Here is a 20,036-nt window from a genome sequence, read left to right as displayed (position 1 = left end):
GATTTACATCCACCTAAAAAACAACTATATCACCCATTACAGCGTTACGTGACAATTACTGTGACACCGTACACCTTGAATAAACAAGCTAGGAACGCAATAGGTCACAGATATCGCGGGAATTATCAAAATAAAAACACATGTCGCTCTCGTACAGCCATTATTGCCCAGGAGAGAGAAAAACCGCCACCTTCTATCTATATAGTTCTAGTCGGCCGCGGTGAATATCAATGCGTTTGTCTATGTCAACAACCTGCGGAGCCGCGAACGGAGCGGAAGGCAAGGTAACTAATTGGAAACAAAGAAAAGTGGACGGTACCGTAGAATACGGTCGACCAGGAGCGGTCCGAGACAAAAGCAGCCCACACAAACTTGGAGTGTTGAACAAAGAAGCTACAAAATGACCCGCATATAAAAAATACGAATACGGCAGTTTCAGAAAGTGATTGAAATTAAAAAACCGCACGCGCCAGAAACATGTATGACGTCAGAAAGGGTGTATACGAGGCGGTGTTGCCAAATCGTGCTTTTGAGCACATTCAAACTTTGAGGGCCGTCAAAACCTGAAGTGGCTAGACAGGGCCAAAATTTCTGTAAGTTTAATTCTCCATCAGGCTGTCAACGCTGGGCTAAATTCTTCCCATTTCGTAGTATCATATGTTGTTGAGTGTCTTTCAATGTGGAGTTATTGGATAAAATTGAAGTTGTGTAATGTTGCTGTTCTGTACAACAATACCTATATTATCCTCTTGAAGGTGCGCTCAATAAGTGAAGTCATCAATCAGACAGCGTTTTGATGTGATCTAAAATTTGAAAGGATTATAATTGAGAAGTTCGCGGTATAACACAGTGAATACAGTATTTTAATCTTTGGATGTAAGAAACAAGTGAGAATTTGAGCAAAAACAGCATGATTTGAAAGTAGCCTATCACGAAAAACGTCAAAAAATTTCCTTTGCGGTAATTAGCAGACATACAGAAGATACTAAGTGTTGTATTCGACCAAACAATACTGTGTGTACTATCAATCGAAAGAAAATTTACTCAACGAATGAGTAAAAGGCAGTACAGGAATGTACAATAGGGAAAAAAGGCGGTTTTACATTCGTAACATAACTTTATGTGCCTGGACGTGTCTAAGAAATTTACTGATTATGTTAGCAGTCTGTCTTTATTCAAATTCCAATTACGACTTATATCCTGATATTCTGAAGTAGTGACTATGACTGGCACAACGTTCATGTTCGGTTAGACATGTTCAATAAGTGGAATTCATTCCCCTTCAAACCTGTAAAAGATGTGAGGAAATTGGAACGATTGCTACGAATATTTTGAAAATTGCATCTGCTCTGCCTGCTCTGCTCTGCCCAAATCTTTAATAAGATATAAAGTCCTCTATTCTATTCATTGAGCTTCAAGCTCAACGCCGATTTGGTCTGTAAACAAATTTCATTTGAAGTGAATATTTGTACGTTGGAATGGTATTTGTATTTGAGAAAGTACTTGAGACTAAAACAGTTGTTCAATTACAAGTACAAAACCGTCGTCTTGAAAGAGTATCAAGAACAAGTGTTGAAAATAGTTTATTCCACGAATACTCGACAAATCAGAACAAGATAAATATTGAAAATGTATGACTGAACGAGGATCTAACCCAAGTCTAGCATATCAATGATTTTATGAGTTGAACACGTCAACACAGTTATAAAATCGATTACAGGGAAGGTTGTAAATGTTTCTACTTGAAATTCAATAGGGAATTTGAAAAATATATATAAAACAGAAAACAGGAACAGTTCAGTATCACTTTTCTAAAATACTCTAGAAGGTTCTCACCACTTTTTAATTTTATCCGACGCTCTGACTAAACTGTCTGAACTAACAAACAAACATATATTGAAGCACTCAATTGATCCAATTTGAGTTAGTTCGTCCAAACAATGAAGCAAAGTCGCATGTTATCCATGACGCGCTCTTGGCGCCAATATAACTCCCGCTCGTCGCTAAAACCACGAAACCGTTCCTCGAACCGGCCCTGCTTACCGCGCTTAATGGTCGGTTCGCTGGTCGGCCTGCGCGGCACTTCACTGCGCCGACATGTGTTCGAGAACCATCACACACAACAAAGGACTGCACGTAAACATAAACAAATTAACGAAATCGGCGTTAATTTCGGCACGCACAAACGGTCGAGAGATAACCCGAAGGCTTGTTATCGGTCGTAACGTCACCGCAGATCGTTTCTCCGTGTTACGAACTTCACTGTTTACATCGACGATTACGTTGCATAAGCCGGCCGTTCGAGACACGTCTAATTTGAAGCCGCCGTGCGAACTGCTGAACTGCATTCGGTCGCAGTGTAAGCTGTGCATTCGGTTGCATAGTACCGCTCCTTCGCCCTTTCTCCCCTCTTAGAATCGCCTCACGGCGCTCCTACCCCCGTATCGGGGGATGGACGAGACTTGAAGAGCGGTAATAGTCCAGTCAAAGTAGACATTGCAATTCAAGCATCATAGTCTTTGTCTCAATCGTAAAAATTAAGGATAGTGACATGTTGACAAATGGTAGCGAAAGCATGAACATTGAGAAGTGAGCGGTTTTATTTCTCAATTTTTATGATGATGTCCTACCATGTAATAACAGCTACATCTATCAATCAACCAAAATTGTTTTTGTTTTGTTGATGAATTATTGTTGTGGCATCACGTTCTTGAATCTGTGACTAGTTCCATCGATGCGAATCAATCGAGGTTTATAGTTGGCTGATGGATTTCATTTAGTTGACGACTGACATAATTCGAATAGAATAAAATAAATGCTTCATATCAACCAAAAAAACTAGAATTTTTCGTGAAGTTAGATAATATTTCTACAATGAATCGTTCATCACAACTATATTTTAATATCCCCGGGGCGTAGGGCAACACCGGTGTCTCGACAATACCGTAAGATTGCCGTAGATGGTACTATAGCACTCTTAAGGGCCGCGTTATGTTGATGGATTTTTTTTCAATTCAATTCAGATAATTGGAAATACATTTTTACATTTTGTTAAATATGATTCCTCCAGTGATAGTTTCAGTTAGGCAACTTAATGCCTGTCATCTGAAAGTTGTCTTTGAAGGATCATATTCCTATTTTAACAATATATCGTGGAGCAGAGATTAGTTATACATAAAATGTGTCCGATTTACTTGTTTTATACACATCTTAGGCTTTCATAATGTTTGGGTATGAGAGAAGTGGAACAATTGATAGAGTAATGTTCCTGTTTAAAACAGGCGTATAGTTTATAACCTATAGGTGTTTTTGTGAGGGTTATCAAATGGGATATTACAGTTTACTCAGAATATATTGAAAATATTGTAATTTTCCATTGAAAAAGTTTTTCCTTTTTTTTTTAATCTCATGGCACTTTTTAGTTCTTTTATTTCATTTGGGAGAAGGTTATATAATTTGGGTGCATAAAAGTAAACTGATTTTTGAGTCAAAGTTTATGCATTAAGGGAACTGTAAATTGTGTATTTGTAACACCTCTTGTTGTTCGGGAATTTTGTAGTACATATTTTTGACAATTTGTTTGGGACCACATTAAGCAACGATAAATTTAAAGAGATCTTACATTGACTATTTTTGTTTCCTTATACAAAAGATTGGTAGAGTAGTTTCTGTTTTTCTTCAGAACTATTTTTAAAATTATCTGTTGTGCAATGTGAAGTTTTTATTGTTGAATTGAAAATGCCTCCCCAAGAGAGAATGCAGTATCTTATAACCGATTCTACCGATAGGCCGAGATCGCATATGCTGGACATGCTGATAGCAAGTGCATTAGGGTCTCGGGCGCCTCGCGGCAGGCCCTGCACCTTGTGTCAGGAACCTCTATATCCATCACGCGACTTCGGTAGACTAAGGTGTTGAAGACACCATCCTGGCAAGCCATGATGAACCCCTCAGTTTCCGACTTCAGCCCACTCGACCTGAGGAAAGCAAAAGTCAGGCGCTTTGATTATTATTATTATGGCATTATTATTAATGATGGCAAGGCAATACTGATGGATTAATATCTATGGAAAGGGGTCCTTATATAAATGGAGACTTTTTTTTCAAGTCATTCAACAAATGTGCCTCCTAGATTCTTTTTTTGTAGAAAAACTCTGCCGTTACAAAAATAATTTTTTTTCTTTTCTCACCATCAGTTGCCAACCTGTATTTATGGACAGTGGACATGCGCGTTTTCGATTTTAGTTCTAATCAAAATGCTAAGATGACATTGGGGAATTTTGACAATCATAATATCAATATAAAATGTGAGAAAAAGAAGTAAATCGATAATGCTTTCAAGAAAACATAAATTATTGACCTTTTTCTTGAGACTAAAATTACGACAGAGGCAAAGAATGTGATGTCTGAATTAGCCCGTACTATAATTTGAAAAGATTCAATAGTGTCTCGCCCAGTTTTTCCGCCATCCCACGCACCGTTTGTTAAAGAGCAGTCTCCACCAAGGTCCTCTAATCCTCGTCCTGGATTACTGTAGGTCGACCACTTCATCAATACAGTCATTGACAAATGATTGGGTAATTTTTCGGGCTGTTTCGGCAGCGCAATGTACTCGTACAGCATCAATATGTGAAATACAATATTCTTTATAGATCACTATAAACCACGACACAGTAGAATAAATGTTTGTTGAGATATGGAGCTACAAAAACACCCGACATTCATCCGCCCTAAAAATATCTCCTTTTAAATTTAAAAGAGACATTTTTGACCTTTCAACTTATCACTGTATTTGAGACCTGGATGTATTTGTCTATGGGAATTATCGAAATATCATCTTTCGTTTATTTTGACTGGACTAGAATCGTCGTCCCGATGAAATAAATCGGCACGCGCCTTTCGGCGGTGAGGGAGGGGAGGGGGAGGGATCGAGATGGAGCGCGGAGCTTTTCGGTAATTTAATACTTCAGTTAATTACGACCGTACATGTCGGGTAATTAAAAAATATTATACGGTTATCCGGTAAAACGCTGCGCTGCGTGTTGCGCGACCACTTGATATGCGATATGTTTTAGCTTTATTATTTATGAATGGATGAGACGATTTAGCATCGGATTTCACACGGTTACTCGCTAGCAAATATTTAAGAATAATTACGCATATAAACGTTTCGCGTGAGGTAGGAACAAGATTGAAGGCGATTAATTTCAATATAGTTGGGGCAATGAAAGAATACACGTGCGTCATCGATTTGCGCATCCGATATAATCAAGTCGACACAGTAATGAAAATGAAATATGTTGCTCCAAAAAAGTCAACCTTTTATTAAAGAATTGCTTTCATTTTTGAAATTCTCTAGGGTTCCTCATTATGAAGCCCAACATTCGACTACCGGATGAAAGAGTTTGGCCAATATGTGAAACAAAAGTGAATTTTTGATCAAAACTATGCCAAGATCTTTCATTTCATCAACTCGACTTATGGTTGAATAACTTTTTTCAAGATCAATTGCCCTAAAACCAAACTGATATGTTTGCACTCGACGCGCGTTTCGCCAACAAAGTTGGCGAAGAAAATTGATACCTAGTCTAGTCTGGTTAATCCTTATATACTAAAATTTGTTACCTGAGGTTGTATACCTGAAGTCCAATATGGAATTTCTCGGTAATTAACTACCTGCAAGTTCTTAGTAATTATTCTCTTCCTACCAGAAGAATAAAAAGCGGGCTAAACGGGATGGGTCCCTCATCGCCATTCATGCTGTTCTAACATTTTGCTATTTCTAGACTCTCACATGCATCGAGTAGCCTGGTGTCATGCACATGCTTAATCAGTTTCAGATTGTTTTCACCAATTCTGTGGCGACACTGGATTTTTCTATCCTTCCGTATTTCATGTTTGCACAATGCTCTTTGAAGCGGGTTTTAATCGTTCGTCGGCTCTGGCGATGTATTTGCTGTTGCAATCTTGACAACTGATTTCGTAAATCCCCGAACTTTCTGTGTTTTCTAGTCTATCTTTTGGATTACCAAGAAGCTGTTGCAATTTATAAGAAGTTTTATATGCAACTTTCATATTTACTTTATCGAATATTTGTTGAAGCCCTCTCGTGTATTGGGGTTCATATGGGATTACTATAAACTTGTTATTACTCTCCTCTTTTTGAAAGGTCGAAGATTGACGAAGTGCTTCCCTAAACTTGCATTTTCTAATTACCAACCAAACCAACCAAAGGTTCCAATTTCATCGTTATTCGACTTATGGTATTGTTATCTATTTCACAATTCACTTATGAAACAGTGTTTGTAGCTGTTCCACCAAAAAGAATCCGAAGTTATGTGACAATGGATTCAAAGTTTCCAGTAACTTCAAACAACAAACACACTAAATTAATATTATAAACAATAATACGATTAGATTTTCTGTTTGTATTGGAATAAGATTCTGTGGTCCTTTTATTCACTGAATGAAACGTCTATTTAGCAGATCAAAGACCCTAGACAAAAGACAGCCATCGACCTTGGGAGAAAAAGGTTTCTCGCCACCTCATAATATATACTTTCTCATACATTCTCGTAGGTATAATCGATTTTGAATATTTTACGATGCGGCAAGCGCTCGGGATCCGGGCTGCGATGAGATGATTCTGTTTGAACTGTTCATGAATATTTCCTCAATGACTCACAGATTGACTGATCGCTTATCACTTTATAAACAAATCATTATTATCGATAAATGTCGTTACAAAATGATCAGTGATTACTTGTTCTACCTGGATGAAGTCTCAACACACCCACAAAATGAGGTTTTCAAAAGTATCGCTACTTGAAGAATAATGAATACTTCTTGTATGAAGATGGAAAAGTAGAACTTCTCATATATACAATCAGTAGGCATACTTGAAGACTGGCTACAAATCAAATCATCTATAAGAACAATTTGTTAACTCCCTACACTGTAGCTTAATGGACTGACACCTATCAGAAAACAACTGCTACCCTGGCTAATACCACAAAAGGCGTTGGATTACATCCGACCGGTGTCAGTGCAGGATTCTTCACTGAAGTTATTCCTGCATTTTGATGATAGACACTACCTTGCACTGACGAGTGACCAAACAGCCCGAAACCGGTCTGCATGTGTGTTCCAATAATTGAAAATCTATAGCGGCAGTTGTATCGCCAAGTAGAAAAGTAGAAAGTCAAAACCTTTTTCAGATGCCGTCTAACATCGATAAGGGGATAATAATAATTTTCATTGCACTTCCAGAATAAAGTTCATAATGAATGAATTCATGAGCTCAGAAGCTGTAATTGATTGCAGCAAATACTGCAGAGAAGCAGCTCCGTGTCTCAATAAAATCTGTACTGGAAAAATGTTGATTAATGAACTGAAAAGTATCAGAAAAGGTGAAATGAGATGTGAAGGTAAATGAATAAGTGGAATTCTATAAGTTTGTATTATGAACAAAGAAGGTTGAAATTTTCGGAACTTTGGATGGCTATAATCCTGAAAATAATGAAAAACACCCTTTTTCCGGATTCGTACTCTACACATCAACTATTCAATATTACTGTAGTTTTTTCCCAACACCAAACCGTTATTTCAGCACCTCGACACGTGTTTCGATCACCAAGTGATCATCTTCCTTTTGAAGAGGATCACTTGATTATCGAAACACGTGTCGAGATGTTAAAATAATGGTTTGGTGTTGGGAAAAAACTCCAGTATTATTCATTATTGCACCAAGGGTTCCAAACAGTGCATCATGAGTACATCAACTATTATTCAGTACTTCCCAAAATTCAGAAAACATTGAGCCTCATGGGTTCATAATGTTTCACTTCCATCTTTTCTAAGTGATACTACTAACAGTTTTGTTTCCTGTACTAGTCTGTACAGGTCCTTAGCTGGCTGTTTAGCATATTTTTTCAGACATAATTTGAATTGCCCATAAATAACTGTCCTCCAGTGATCCAAAACGCATAAAACATAATGAGATTTCTCTCTGGACAATGTCCTGTATAGAGACAATTTATTCCGTTCTTCACGGCATATCCCAGGCCGATTGCAACCTTTATAAGAATATTGATCCGTTCATTTCGTTGAGGTCGTTGCATAGTTTATACTGTTTTTTTATTGTCATTCTAGAATTGCATACTCGTGGTAGAAGTAACAGCAGGTTTGCATTTGCCACATGAACAAAATATACGATCAAATGGTCGTAGTTTCTAATGGTATTTTCGTTAAATTTGTACTAGCATTTTAATATTATACCGTTGTGGAATGGTTATGCAGGAGAAACGTCATGCTCATTATTTAAAAATCTGTTTAAAATCTGTTTTTCCGTTAACCAGCTGTCGCACCCCTACGAACGACAACTCTCAGAAGTCGAAACTTGTGCGAGCTAAGGATTAACGAGGTCTTATCTTTTAACGTGTGATTCCTAACACGGGTTAGACGATAGCAAGTGAAGATCGACCGTTCAGACTAGGGCTTGAACCACCGACCAACACGGCAGTCAATTCGAGTGAGTGAACAAAGCACCCATGCCGAACCGCTTGGTAGCAGTATAAATCAAATCATCTGACTGAACAAAAAATGGAAAATAATATAATACGGTATACTTACTTTTTATTGCAGATGATTCTGTAGGCGTTTCGTTTAACTGTAAAAAAAACATAAATTTTTGAGTTTCCATATTAACATTCCAATCTATTTGCGATAATTATTGAAAATTAGAGTGATTAAATAATAAATGTTGAATTGATTACGATAGATTGATGACATGAGTCTTGTGAAAGCGTGGAAAATTTGGGCGCAGCTGCAGCTTTGAAAATAGGAAATTATAAAAAATTTGAAATATTCAACAAAACTACCTTTGAAATAATGTGGATTGTGTAAGGTTATGTCACCATAAAACAGTCAAAAACTCATTAAAATTATTTAGAATGAACGAGAGAATGAGAATATCCACATCATAATTGGAACTTGTGAAACTTTGACGGATATTTAAAAGAAACCCGAACCAACAAGTTCGTACATGGAGAAGCTTTTTTTGCCTTGGATTAGATTTTTTGTAACAAGAGACAGTTTTTCAATTTCATTGAAATGTATTTTTTTACTTATGAAAAACAGAAAAAACATTTTATTTCTGATATTTTATATATTGTGTTGATTCGAAAAAATTATTATGATTGAGTACAATTTGCTGGAAATATTTTCAGAGATTCAATGCTAAATTTCTCTCGAGTTCAACTTACTGATATTTTCATTATAGACCCCCATCCAAAGATAAAAAAAAACTCTAATATGTATTTTTTCTCACTTCTCCTTCACGTTAATCGTGTTTTTGGTCCCAGAACATTCAACGAGTTTTCAAATTTATGATTGAACATTTTTAGAAAATTACGAAATGATGATCTCAGTTTCATTCATCCCCAATTCACAATTTTATCAAATCTGACACAATTTTGTCCGTTTCATATTCTATTCATCCTCTCAATAATGATCTTATCCCGTCTCACATTCAGTATTACTATCAATAGCACAAATTAAAGACTTGATGCTTTGTAACAGCAAAAAATATTTCAATCACCTCTCCCTTTCAATCAGAAAGTTGACCTGCTATACACAGTTTTGAAAAGGAGTTAGAAACTTCTGCTAGATAGATAAATCTTACTATAATACTGAGGAATTTCTTTCTGACGACTGTCAAATTTCAGATTGTTCTAGTTCTCGAGTCTGCTTTGTCAACAAAACCAAAACTTTCATGACAAGAAAGCATGACTCTAACTCTCAGTTTTTTTTTCGCTGAAAGCTGTTCATGGAAACGATAGACTAATTTTCTCTGTTTGGTGGAATTCGAGTTCGTTTTTGTTTCTGAAATCTAAACTAGTCGCAAGCGACTCCGTTTGGTGTAAATCCGTCTTAACAGATTCAACTACGGAAAAACTGAATTGTGCTGTCAATAATAATATCATCAGATCTCTTGATCGTTTCATCAAGTTCAAAATGAGCACAACAAATGTGGGAAAACAAGTTCAAGGTTAACCATATCTCCGATTTGAATAAAAAGATGAAACTTTCAAAATGTTGACCCACCTCAAAGCCTGGCAGAATTCAATACAGTACGACAAATCGTGTGAAGTAATGGTTGCCGTATCGAGTAGTGTATTATCGCAAGTAGAATGTTGATTTGTGGAATACTGCGCGGGTCATTTTCCTGAAGGTCATATTATCACCCAACAGCAAAACAATATTACGTTGAGGTTTACATATGTAAAAGATTTATTTCGAACGTCGACTAAAACGGTATAACTACGTTATATTTACCTTGGCAAGACATGGATTGGACGTGTATTTGTTATCCAAATCTATCCGTGGGGTAGCGGCCATCGCCGTCAGAGGTGTTGTTGGAAAAATCATTTCCTGAAATTAAAAACACACTGAACAATTTGTAATCCCGAGAAATCATCTAGATATAATAAACGTCGGCATATGTTTTCTGTTAAAACTAAAAGTAACAACATTGTTTGCAAACAACTTTTGTACTGAAAGGACAATCAAGGTCGATGATAATTAATTAATCCATAATTCCAATCGGCTGCGATTTTATGATGCCCACATCGGATTTTAATATTCTCGAATGTGGAATTTATAATAAGATATCTTCACAAAAGTATCATCATTTTCTTCAACAAAAAAAAAATATGAATTGATTATTTTGAATTAATGAAAGTAACTAGGGAGTATCAAACATCACTCAGCTTAACCATTCCTGTTATTGAATGAAACAAATTTGTGTATTGTGATAACTAAATGAAATATTCAAGCCCGAGTTATTATTTTATATTTATCTGGTTACGAAAGATCAATCAATCAATCAGTCAATTAATTCACCATACTCGTACATACTAAAACAAATTAAAGAATTAACTGTGTTAAACAAATTCATTTCCAACAATATTTCAATAATCACAAACTAATTTATTTATTACAACATTTAGCAACTAACGCTTAATGTATTTCCACTATTTGAATTTCTTGTTTAGCTGCTCTATTCAGTTTCTGAACTGCCCTCTTGGGTCGGGAAGGCGTGCTTATATAGTGTAACGGTCCTTTCTAGAAATCTGTAGTCGGTTCGGTACTCGACTAGAGTTTTACCGGCGGTTGCCAACTACATTCTTTCGCGGTGATGTCATGTGTTTGTTGTTACATGATTCGGCAGGCGTACATAAAACAGAACACCCAAAAAAAGTTACCCTTAAGCATACGGTATTTAGAGCGTCAGCTTTCTCGATCAGCTTCATTTTGCGGTCATCCAAAATTATTTGGTGGAGTTTTTTTTATGTTTCCGCCGATAACAGCGTCCACTGCGTGCCTCGTATTCGGTGCTCATTTTTTACCTCGTTTAAACTCAGCAAACGTCTTATCAACAGTTGATTTTCCTGGTGCATAGTCCGAATAATGTTCATCAAGCCAAGCTCTGGATTCAACAGTATTTTTTTTCCACAAAAAACAATGCTTTATCAACACACGAAACTCCTGTTTATCCATTTTCTTGAAACTAATAAAAGTTGCTTCACTCAAAATGTTCTATCCCACAAACTAATAGTCCGTAAGCTGTGCGATAATGCAACGAAAGATACATGAAAAAAAACATGGAATAAAGTTTTTACTAGGATTTATAGATTACAAAGCTATCACACCGCCGGGTCAATAGACAAGGTACAGTCTATATAATATGCTCAATGGGTAGTTTGTTATTAATTTTGTAAGGTTGATTATTTTCTGTCAATAAGTTGTTAAAACTTTTTTTTCTGGATGTAGCAAGCAACCATTTCATTGTTTTTAACAAGCTCATGAATGGTTTGTAATTCTTCCGGGATAATAGCGTAAAGGACTGTTTAGATATTCCGATAATCCACAATTCGATATCAATTTGAACGCCACCAGTAGACAGCTATCACAGTTTGTTGGGCTTCGTCAGTACCGGGCTAACGGTCCTCGATTGAAAATGAATTGTGGAAAACCAAGACGAGTAGTTAATCAGAACCCACTGTGTTTAGAATAGCTTCTCAATTCCAGCTAACGCAGTTATTGGTTTTGAAGATTTGTCAAACCACATAAAAAAAAACAAAGATCGAAAACTAGATTATTTTATTATCAGTTTCTGGCATAGATGTTTGCACGATATTATTCAAATTGAGTTGTTCATCATTCTTCTCTCTATTAATCTCTTCATCATTTACTACTGATTTGTTTCACACACTATATTCTATTATATAAGTCTTATATATTTCAGTTTTTTTGTATTTTGTTTAATAGTAACTGATATATTTGTTTGAAGGTGATTGACAATGTTTCGTGATGAATTTCACTAGTTCGGACTTCCATTGTCTATTATATAAAATGATTTGAAATCCCTGAAACAAGTAAAAAAGAATAATTAAAAAAGAATAGTTGAAAATAACAATTATATTAAGCAACAATAAACCTGAAATGAAATGATAGTACAATAACCTACAAGTAAAAATATAATAATTGAATAAATAAAAATTAAAGGAATGCAAAAAGAAAATAATAAAAATAAAAAAGTGTAGAGATTCCAAGTCACGTTAGTTCACGACGTTTCGATTGTTGGTATCTACAATCGTCTTCGGGTGATGACTGATATTTGTATAATATTTATGTATATTGGGATATCTATTTCAAATAAATCTATTTCTATTGAATTGATCATAATTAACGATATCAAAAGAGACTGGCGTAAAAATATTGGATGAGTTGAAAAACCATGATCCTCACCGCCAGTGACCACAGAAGGGGGAATTAATTGAAAAATGACCCAAGAAGACAACGCAAATTCATTTCCAAATTTATTTATCAACAAAACAAACGTGAATGACATGAATGCACATGAACACGATCATAAATAAAGCAGTACGGAATGAAAAAAACCTTCTGAAAGAAAACGGTACGAATTTGACCGACCGAGTTTATGAACAGCGGAAGAAACAGTCTTATAGAGTAGAAGATTATACTAGAACCATTTTCAATGAAATTATGTTTTGCTCAATAACTGTCCATTGATGTAACATTATAAACATAAAGTTTTAGAGTACAAAAGGATGAAAATAATGATATAACAGTTCCAATAATGGAAAAGAAAGGTTTTGGCTCTCTACTCTCTATCTGTATACAAAATCAATGTGAAAATTTTCTGAAAAAATGAAGAAAGATATCAATTGAAAAAAATCAACTCTATACAAAGATGGGTAGATCATGCAAAGAAGTTTCAGAGACAAACTGGAAGAAAAAACCTTCTCGAAACAGCTACTTACATATAAACGTTGAATGACATTTTCGAAAGTACTGTTTCTTTTGTGTAATTCAATATTTATATGAAAATAGTAGTTTCAAGGGGACCTTTTCTTCCAGTTTGTGTCTGAAAGTAACTTCGTTGCATTATCTACACCTTATTTCGAAATTGTTTGCTTCCATTATATTTCTGAATGAATATGCTACTGGTGCCATAAACCCCTAGAGAAAAAAAAATGGAGACGCCTTTGAGAAAGTGACAACGCCAATTACCTAATAATACAGCCATTGTATAAACAAATTAGGCAACATTAACTCATAAGCATTCAAATCACTCCTCGATTTCATAAAAGATTCACGATATAGAGACGTTTCATGTGGTATAATGATTTTGACAAGCAAACTTTCCACTCAAACGAAAACGATAACAAAATACCAATCAACATTTTGTATTTTTATTATTAACCCGTTTTATGGTCGGTTATTTTTACAAAGCCATTTTCCACTTTATGGTTACTATCGAGTGATTTTATAAGCATGGCTCGAGCTGTGAAATGTGGAGTTAACATTCGGGTGTGTATCGTATACAGGTAGCGACAGCTATCGGTAGAGACAGAAATCGGCAGTTTGTTTTCAACTTGAAATCACCGACGTGTTTTACCTGTAGCGTGAAATTTGTTCAGCCTTTTTTTTACAACGATATATTAAAACGGTAAGGGTGAGAGGTGTTCATGAGTCGAGCTTTCATTTATTGCCTCTTTGATGTTTTATAAGCCGGATAAATTTATGGCATGTACTGAAATAGTTCTTCGGGATTTCAGTGTCTGCAAAAGTTTTTTTCTACCATAAATATTGATTATAGAGGTTGAAGGATAATCTCATTCTTACAATTTGAGACCAAAATATGTCTAGCCACCAATAAAATAACTAGTACTTTATTTCTGTCAATAGAAAATCAGCTGTTTATTGTGTTGAAAAACTTGAGAATAGCGATGATTTACATAAAATCTGTATGAAATGAAGGTGATCTGTGACACATGGTTGAAGATTTGAAAAGTCATGTGTCAAAAATAAATTTGTTGATGATCGTAAAAGCATTTTTTGAAGAGGGCACGTTTTTCTATAATTTTTCTAAGTTTCTATTATTTGACAGTCTGAAAAAATAGCACGATTAAAAGATAATTTGACGTTCATGAGTTTAATAAATTATTGCTATGAATTTTTTTCTGAATAACATCAATCAATCAATCAAATATACTTTATTGTCTGAAGAACTACATCTTGTAGACAAAGTCATAAATAATATGTAAGATACAAAAATCTACATAAAAAACATACACAATTCAAACAAAATACAATAAACATAAGCTGAAAATGTGAAATACACTGAGGTATTCAGCTGGAAATAACACGACATAGAAATAAAAGTTAAGATTCAAGTGAATCGTCAAGATACTCCTGAACTGAGTAATAGTCCCTATCAACAAGTAGCATTTTAACTGCTTTTTTGAATTTGTTAGGCACTATAATTTCTTTAATTCGGGCTGGTAAGTGGTTAAACAGTTCGATCTCGTTGAATATAATTGAATCCCTAACAAGGGAGCTCGCAGGAATAGTCAGATCTATGTTTTACTATTGTGGCTACGAGTATTATATGAGGAAGGGGGAGATGCACAAGAAAAATTTTTTTTATCAAGCAAATTGATTCCAAGATAAACAGGGCAGCTACTGTTAAAATACCGTGAGCTATGAAAGAAGTCTTGCATGGATCCCAGGGAGCTGCTTTGCACATATATCGGACAGCCCTTTTTTGGAGCACAAAAATCATTTGAAATAAATCTCTAGAACAGACTCCCCAGAAGGCAATTCCATATTTAATATGGAGATCTATCAGAGCGAAATAAGCTGTTCTTGAATGGGAGTAGCCTAGTTCTCTAGAAATCACTCTTAGTGCATAGCAACCTGAGGCAAGCTTCTTGCTTAAGTTTATTGTGTGATTTTTAAATTTCAGTTTATCATCAATGTTCAACCCTAGAAATTTATATTAATGAAATATATTACAAAAAACTAAAATCATTGTATATTTTTAAAAACTAAAGTTTATTGAAAACTTAGCGTTTACTATAAATTTGCAGCCTATATTAATTGCAAAACTATGGCTAACTATGACAAATCATATCTATTAATAACAATATGAATGCAGATATATTAGATAAACCTATATCACCATTCGAAATTGCCTTATTCGTTCACCATCAAACCGATGACGTTAAATGAAAGTATCAGAATTAGCAACAGCGCGTGAACAGTACGTTTATAGAAGAGTTTATTCAAACGGAACAACCCATTTATGTCGACACCAGCCGCAAATATCACAACGTAAAAATCATATATCCCACATTGACTCTAACCAGAATGTTGCATTAGAGGAGTCGGTGCCTATATAAATTTCAATAATCGACAAATACAAATGTCAAACGATCACCTCCAGTGGCGGGGTCGCATATGGTTTGGAAGTTTACACTATGGAAAATTATGCAATATGGAATGGGCATATGAATAATATTTTATGATATTTATGAATTCACGAGGAGCAAGGCGAATTAACGATTAAAAAAAACGAACATTTCGATTGACATATTTGACATTGATTGGGACATTCGACGTAACTACGTAAATCCATTAAAAAATCTTATCATCAATCGATACTTTAGGAATCTGTGTATAGGTTTGGAGAAGATTTTCAATTCAGAATATTTCCATTATTCAGAGATTTGGTAGTAACTTACCTAGTTACCGACGTGATATATATTACGGTGATGGATTTATAAGTCTCAAACATTGAAAATGAATATAATTTTTTATATGGATTGATTCATATATAAATAATCGTAAGTAATCGGCTGTTTTCATTTTAAATTTCATTTTACATTAGTTAGCCCCAACAAATCATTATCAGGATTTTTTTTTCAAGATCTGATAATATCCCCCTGATACTAAAAAAATCTCATCAATAGATAATTTTAATTCAAGATAATTTCTTTGAGGCTCTTCTAGGTAGGTGGATTCTAGAATAATCGCTTTGGATTTTTACACTCATTTTCAGGCTTGAGATTAAGCTAGCAGAACCCAACACGGAAACAATATTTTGTTGAATCAGACTACGACATAATTTTAGGTTCGTATTCCTCCTAATTCCATGTGCCATTTTTTTTGTTGAAATCACTGGGTTGTGCTTTACTGTCAAGCTGGCAAAACGAAATAGAAATCCTTCACGTTTTGGAAATTTTGGACTTGCAAATATTATAGGTTCATTTTAGTCTCCTTCATCACTTCAACGAGGATTTTTTCTTTCTCGTCTGAACTAAATCGATATCGGGCAAACGGGGAGACCCTTTCCCAAAAGAATAAAAGATCATAGGAGAAACGAATGTGAAGAAAATTTCCACATTTGAAAACCATTTTTTGCCAGAAGGGCATGAATGCAAAAGACTATGGGGTATTATATATAATATTTGGTAGTTAAAGCTCTGAATAGGAATATTTGGATAATAAAAAATTCAAAAAATTCAAACAATTCGAAAATTAACTGAATTACCAACTAGAATTGAATACTAACTAATAGATATCATCAATAATGAGTCACAATATCAGAAGGTGACCAAATTTGTGTGATTTTCCCGAAATTCAATAAACATGACGGACAGTGATCATTAAAAGTTCGTATCAACAACATCCAGACACGCGTTTGTAATACTTGCGTTAGCGGGTCCCAGGAAAAACTACGCCACTGGTTACAATTGTTCGTCGAGATGCAAATATCATCCAAACGAATGGTTATCGATTATAATGAACTGCTGCGTTATTTCGTCCGCGATGGGTAGTATAAACATTATTCTAGACGAGGAAATTATTTCAAGTTTGGTTCGTGTGCTAATCAATCACGTATCGACTACAAATTAACACATTTATCTAATCTTCATGCGTGATAAAATCGTTGTGTACCTAATTAATTTTTATCAAGTCATTTTTTTCGTTTATATGGGGAATTACACTGTCCAGATACGACGTCTATCGAAAATATTAGAATCAAGTCAAACGGTAAAACAAAAACAAGTTCTTTCAGCTGTGTGGTTCTGCGAAAATTCAAGTTTATGAATTTGTCAAGGTCAAATTTATTCGCAGTGGTGCCACTTAGTTGAAACAACTCAAAAACAGTACTACGGAACACGATGTCAGAATTCAATCATGAAACACCCAAAAAATTTGACAGATGTGTGAAATCGACTGAATAACATTGAACACTTCATTTGAATTTTTATTATGTTGATGAATTTCATATGTTAATTGATGTAGATAATTTTTATTTGCATGTAGATAATATATATCAGAGAAGTGAAAGGTTATTTGTATAATTTTGACTTGATAATCCATAATTTCCTTGATTCAAATGCAAAAGATAAGAATATTTTTCGCTTAAATGATTTTTTGTTGAAACATGAGTTTAGTACTTTTGATACCTATATCTTCAAGAGATAATTTTATAGGACATAGCACTCAGAAAAAAAGACACACCATAGACACGTATTTCAGACTTTTAGCCCATCATCAGTATGGATCAGCCAAGTGCAAGAATGGACAACACTTGGTTGCCGAAATAAGTACAAATGCCATCAGCAGAAGCCAGGATGACACGCAGGTAGCTATAGCTACGGATCCAGGAAATCGTACACATATGGATTTATATCAAGACACTCGACATTCTTCACATCTGGATGATTTCCTGGACCCGGATGCCACCTTCGTAGTAATTTTGGTAGTGTAGTGCATCATTTTATTGAAAAACAACTGGATTTTTGAGTTGATTATTGATTTTGTCAGGAGTTCGAGTGTGACCTTCTCGAAAAATATGTCTAACCATTTTAATTGACTGGGGTATATTTTTAGGAGAGATTAAATTTTGGGAAACGAAGGTTTTGACATTCTATTTCTCCATCTTTATACAAAAAATGTGGGAACCTTCCAAAGAAAGAAAGAAAGCAATCAATTTAAATAAATTAACTTTATATATGTAGATCATGCAAAGAAGTAACTAAACTGGAAAAAAAAGGTCTCTTTAAACAGGTACTTTCATATTGTTGTAATTCATCCCCTAAAAATTAAATAAAACCGGCTGCCGCTGGTCGTCATAAATCAATTGTGACGTGACCAAGACCGCGCCAAACTCGACGAACGTTCGCGACCGTTCCACCGGCTTCGATGGAATTCTGAGGAATTCTCTACCGGTTTCAGGATAGTTCGTTTGCCGTATATAAGCACGACCCATAGCAAGATTGTGGAAGTCAAGTTTAGTGGACAGTGCGGTACAGAGCGATCTAATAAGGCGACAGATATTTTAATAATAGTTAAAGTTTTAGTAATAGTGTTTGTTTATATTACCATTTGAGTTTTATTATTGTGAAATGTAGTCAATTATTGGTGAGCCCACGGGGAAAAACGTAAGAATATAAACATTGAACTAAATGAAAAAAAACTTTCGAATCAAATTATTTTTCATGAACACTGAATTAGGCAAAAAACACTTTTCTTCAGTTTGAATTCCAAACATTCGTACAAAGATGGAGAAGTAGAAAACCAAAACCTTTATTCTTTCCCAAAAATATCTAAACGATATCACACTTTTTCGCAGGTGGATCTTTCAATCAAAAAAACGTACCTATTTCGTGAATATAGATCGTAATGTTGATTAGTGAGATGAGATTGTTGTACTTCACATCACCGTATTTTGAGTATTCAACACCCACTTTTATTGCAAAACTCCTCGTTAATTATATGTGAATAAATTTTCATTGGATTGTCATTGTTTGTAGTTTTATGATTTAATGGATATGTAAAGCAAATATCAGCCTACTGCCCAACTATTGTGGTTTCCAGATATTTTAAACGCAAAATACTGTTTCGTTGTTATTTTATAAACTATGTTGTTGGTGCACATTCAATTAGTTCATAATGGAACTCGGCCGTAAATTCAGAATGACAGTAATATGAGACTATTCATGAACTGGCAACAAGTGATTGCATACGGAATTTTTGGTATTCATTTCCGGCTGCTTATCGCTGATCTCTAGAAAGAAATGAGACATCTCTATTGTTACTATGTTTGTTCAGTTACATCGGACACAGTTTCAGAGTGTCCATGACTCATTTATGCCTGTCTCAGAGATAGCAGTTCTGAAAATCTTGATCTGAATCGGACTAAATACAACTCTATCACGGACCACAACGTGAAGCCCCAAGGAAGACCACAATGTTTGAGAGTATTTTCAAAGAAAATACACGCAAGACACTTGGAAAATGACTGGAATAGAATTGTAACCATGTTGAGCAGATAAACCTCAAATATACTCGGCAAGTGAAAAGTGATATACGAGTTGTTGAAATGTGTCACTTTGTTCGAATTTAAAGTTCCAAAAAAGTGACAAAACGAAGTTAGTTTTGATTTTAAGATAAAATTCAAGCGGACCTTTCAAGTTCAGTTGGCAATAATAATAAACTTTATATGGCGCGTTTTTGACCAGGATTACTGGTTGACCTTATATGATTGTAGGGAAATCAATCCACTACAATATTGATACTAAATACAAATAGCGAAAACCCCATAGGCAATGAGATATTTGCAGAAAATGTGCAAAAAACCGATTTTTCTGTCCTTT

The 20,036-nt window shown here is 35.0% G+C and overlaps 1 protein-coding gene across 1 annotated transcript in view; it reads right to left on the bottom strand.

The window, feature by feature from the left end:
- lilli (AF4/FMR2 family member lilliputian) overlaps window positions 1-20,036 on the bottom strand; it is a 284,128-nt gene that overhangs the window by 38,618 nt on the left and 225,474 nt on the right. Inside the window, 2 exon segments of the mRNA XM_074183239.1 lie at window positions 8,632-8,668; window positions 10,336-10,431. Coding sequence (XP_074039340.1) covers window positions 8,632-8,668; window positions 10,336-10,431 — 133 coding nt within the window.

Source organism: Leptinotarsa decemlineata, unplaced genomic scaffold (assembly GCF_025532065.1).
Source record: "Leptinotarsa decemlineata unplaced genomic scaffold, Ldec_3_MD MMD2_tig00026336_RagTag_RagTag, whole genome shotgun sequence".
Classification (NCBI taxonomy): Eukaryota; Metazoa; Arthropoda; class Insecta; order Coleoptera; family Chrysomelidae; genus Leptinotarsa; species Leptinotarsa decemlineata.
This window is presented reverse-complemented; position numbering and strand designations above follow the sequence as displayed.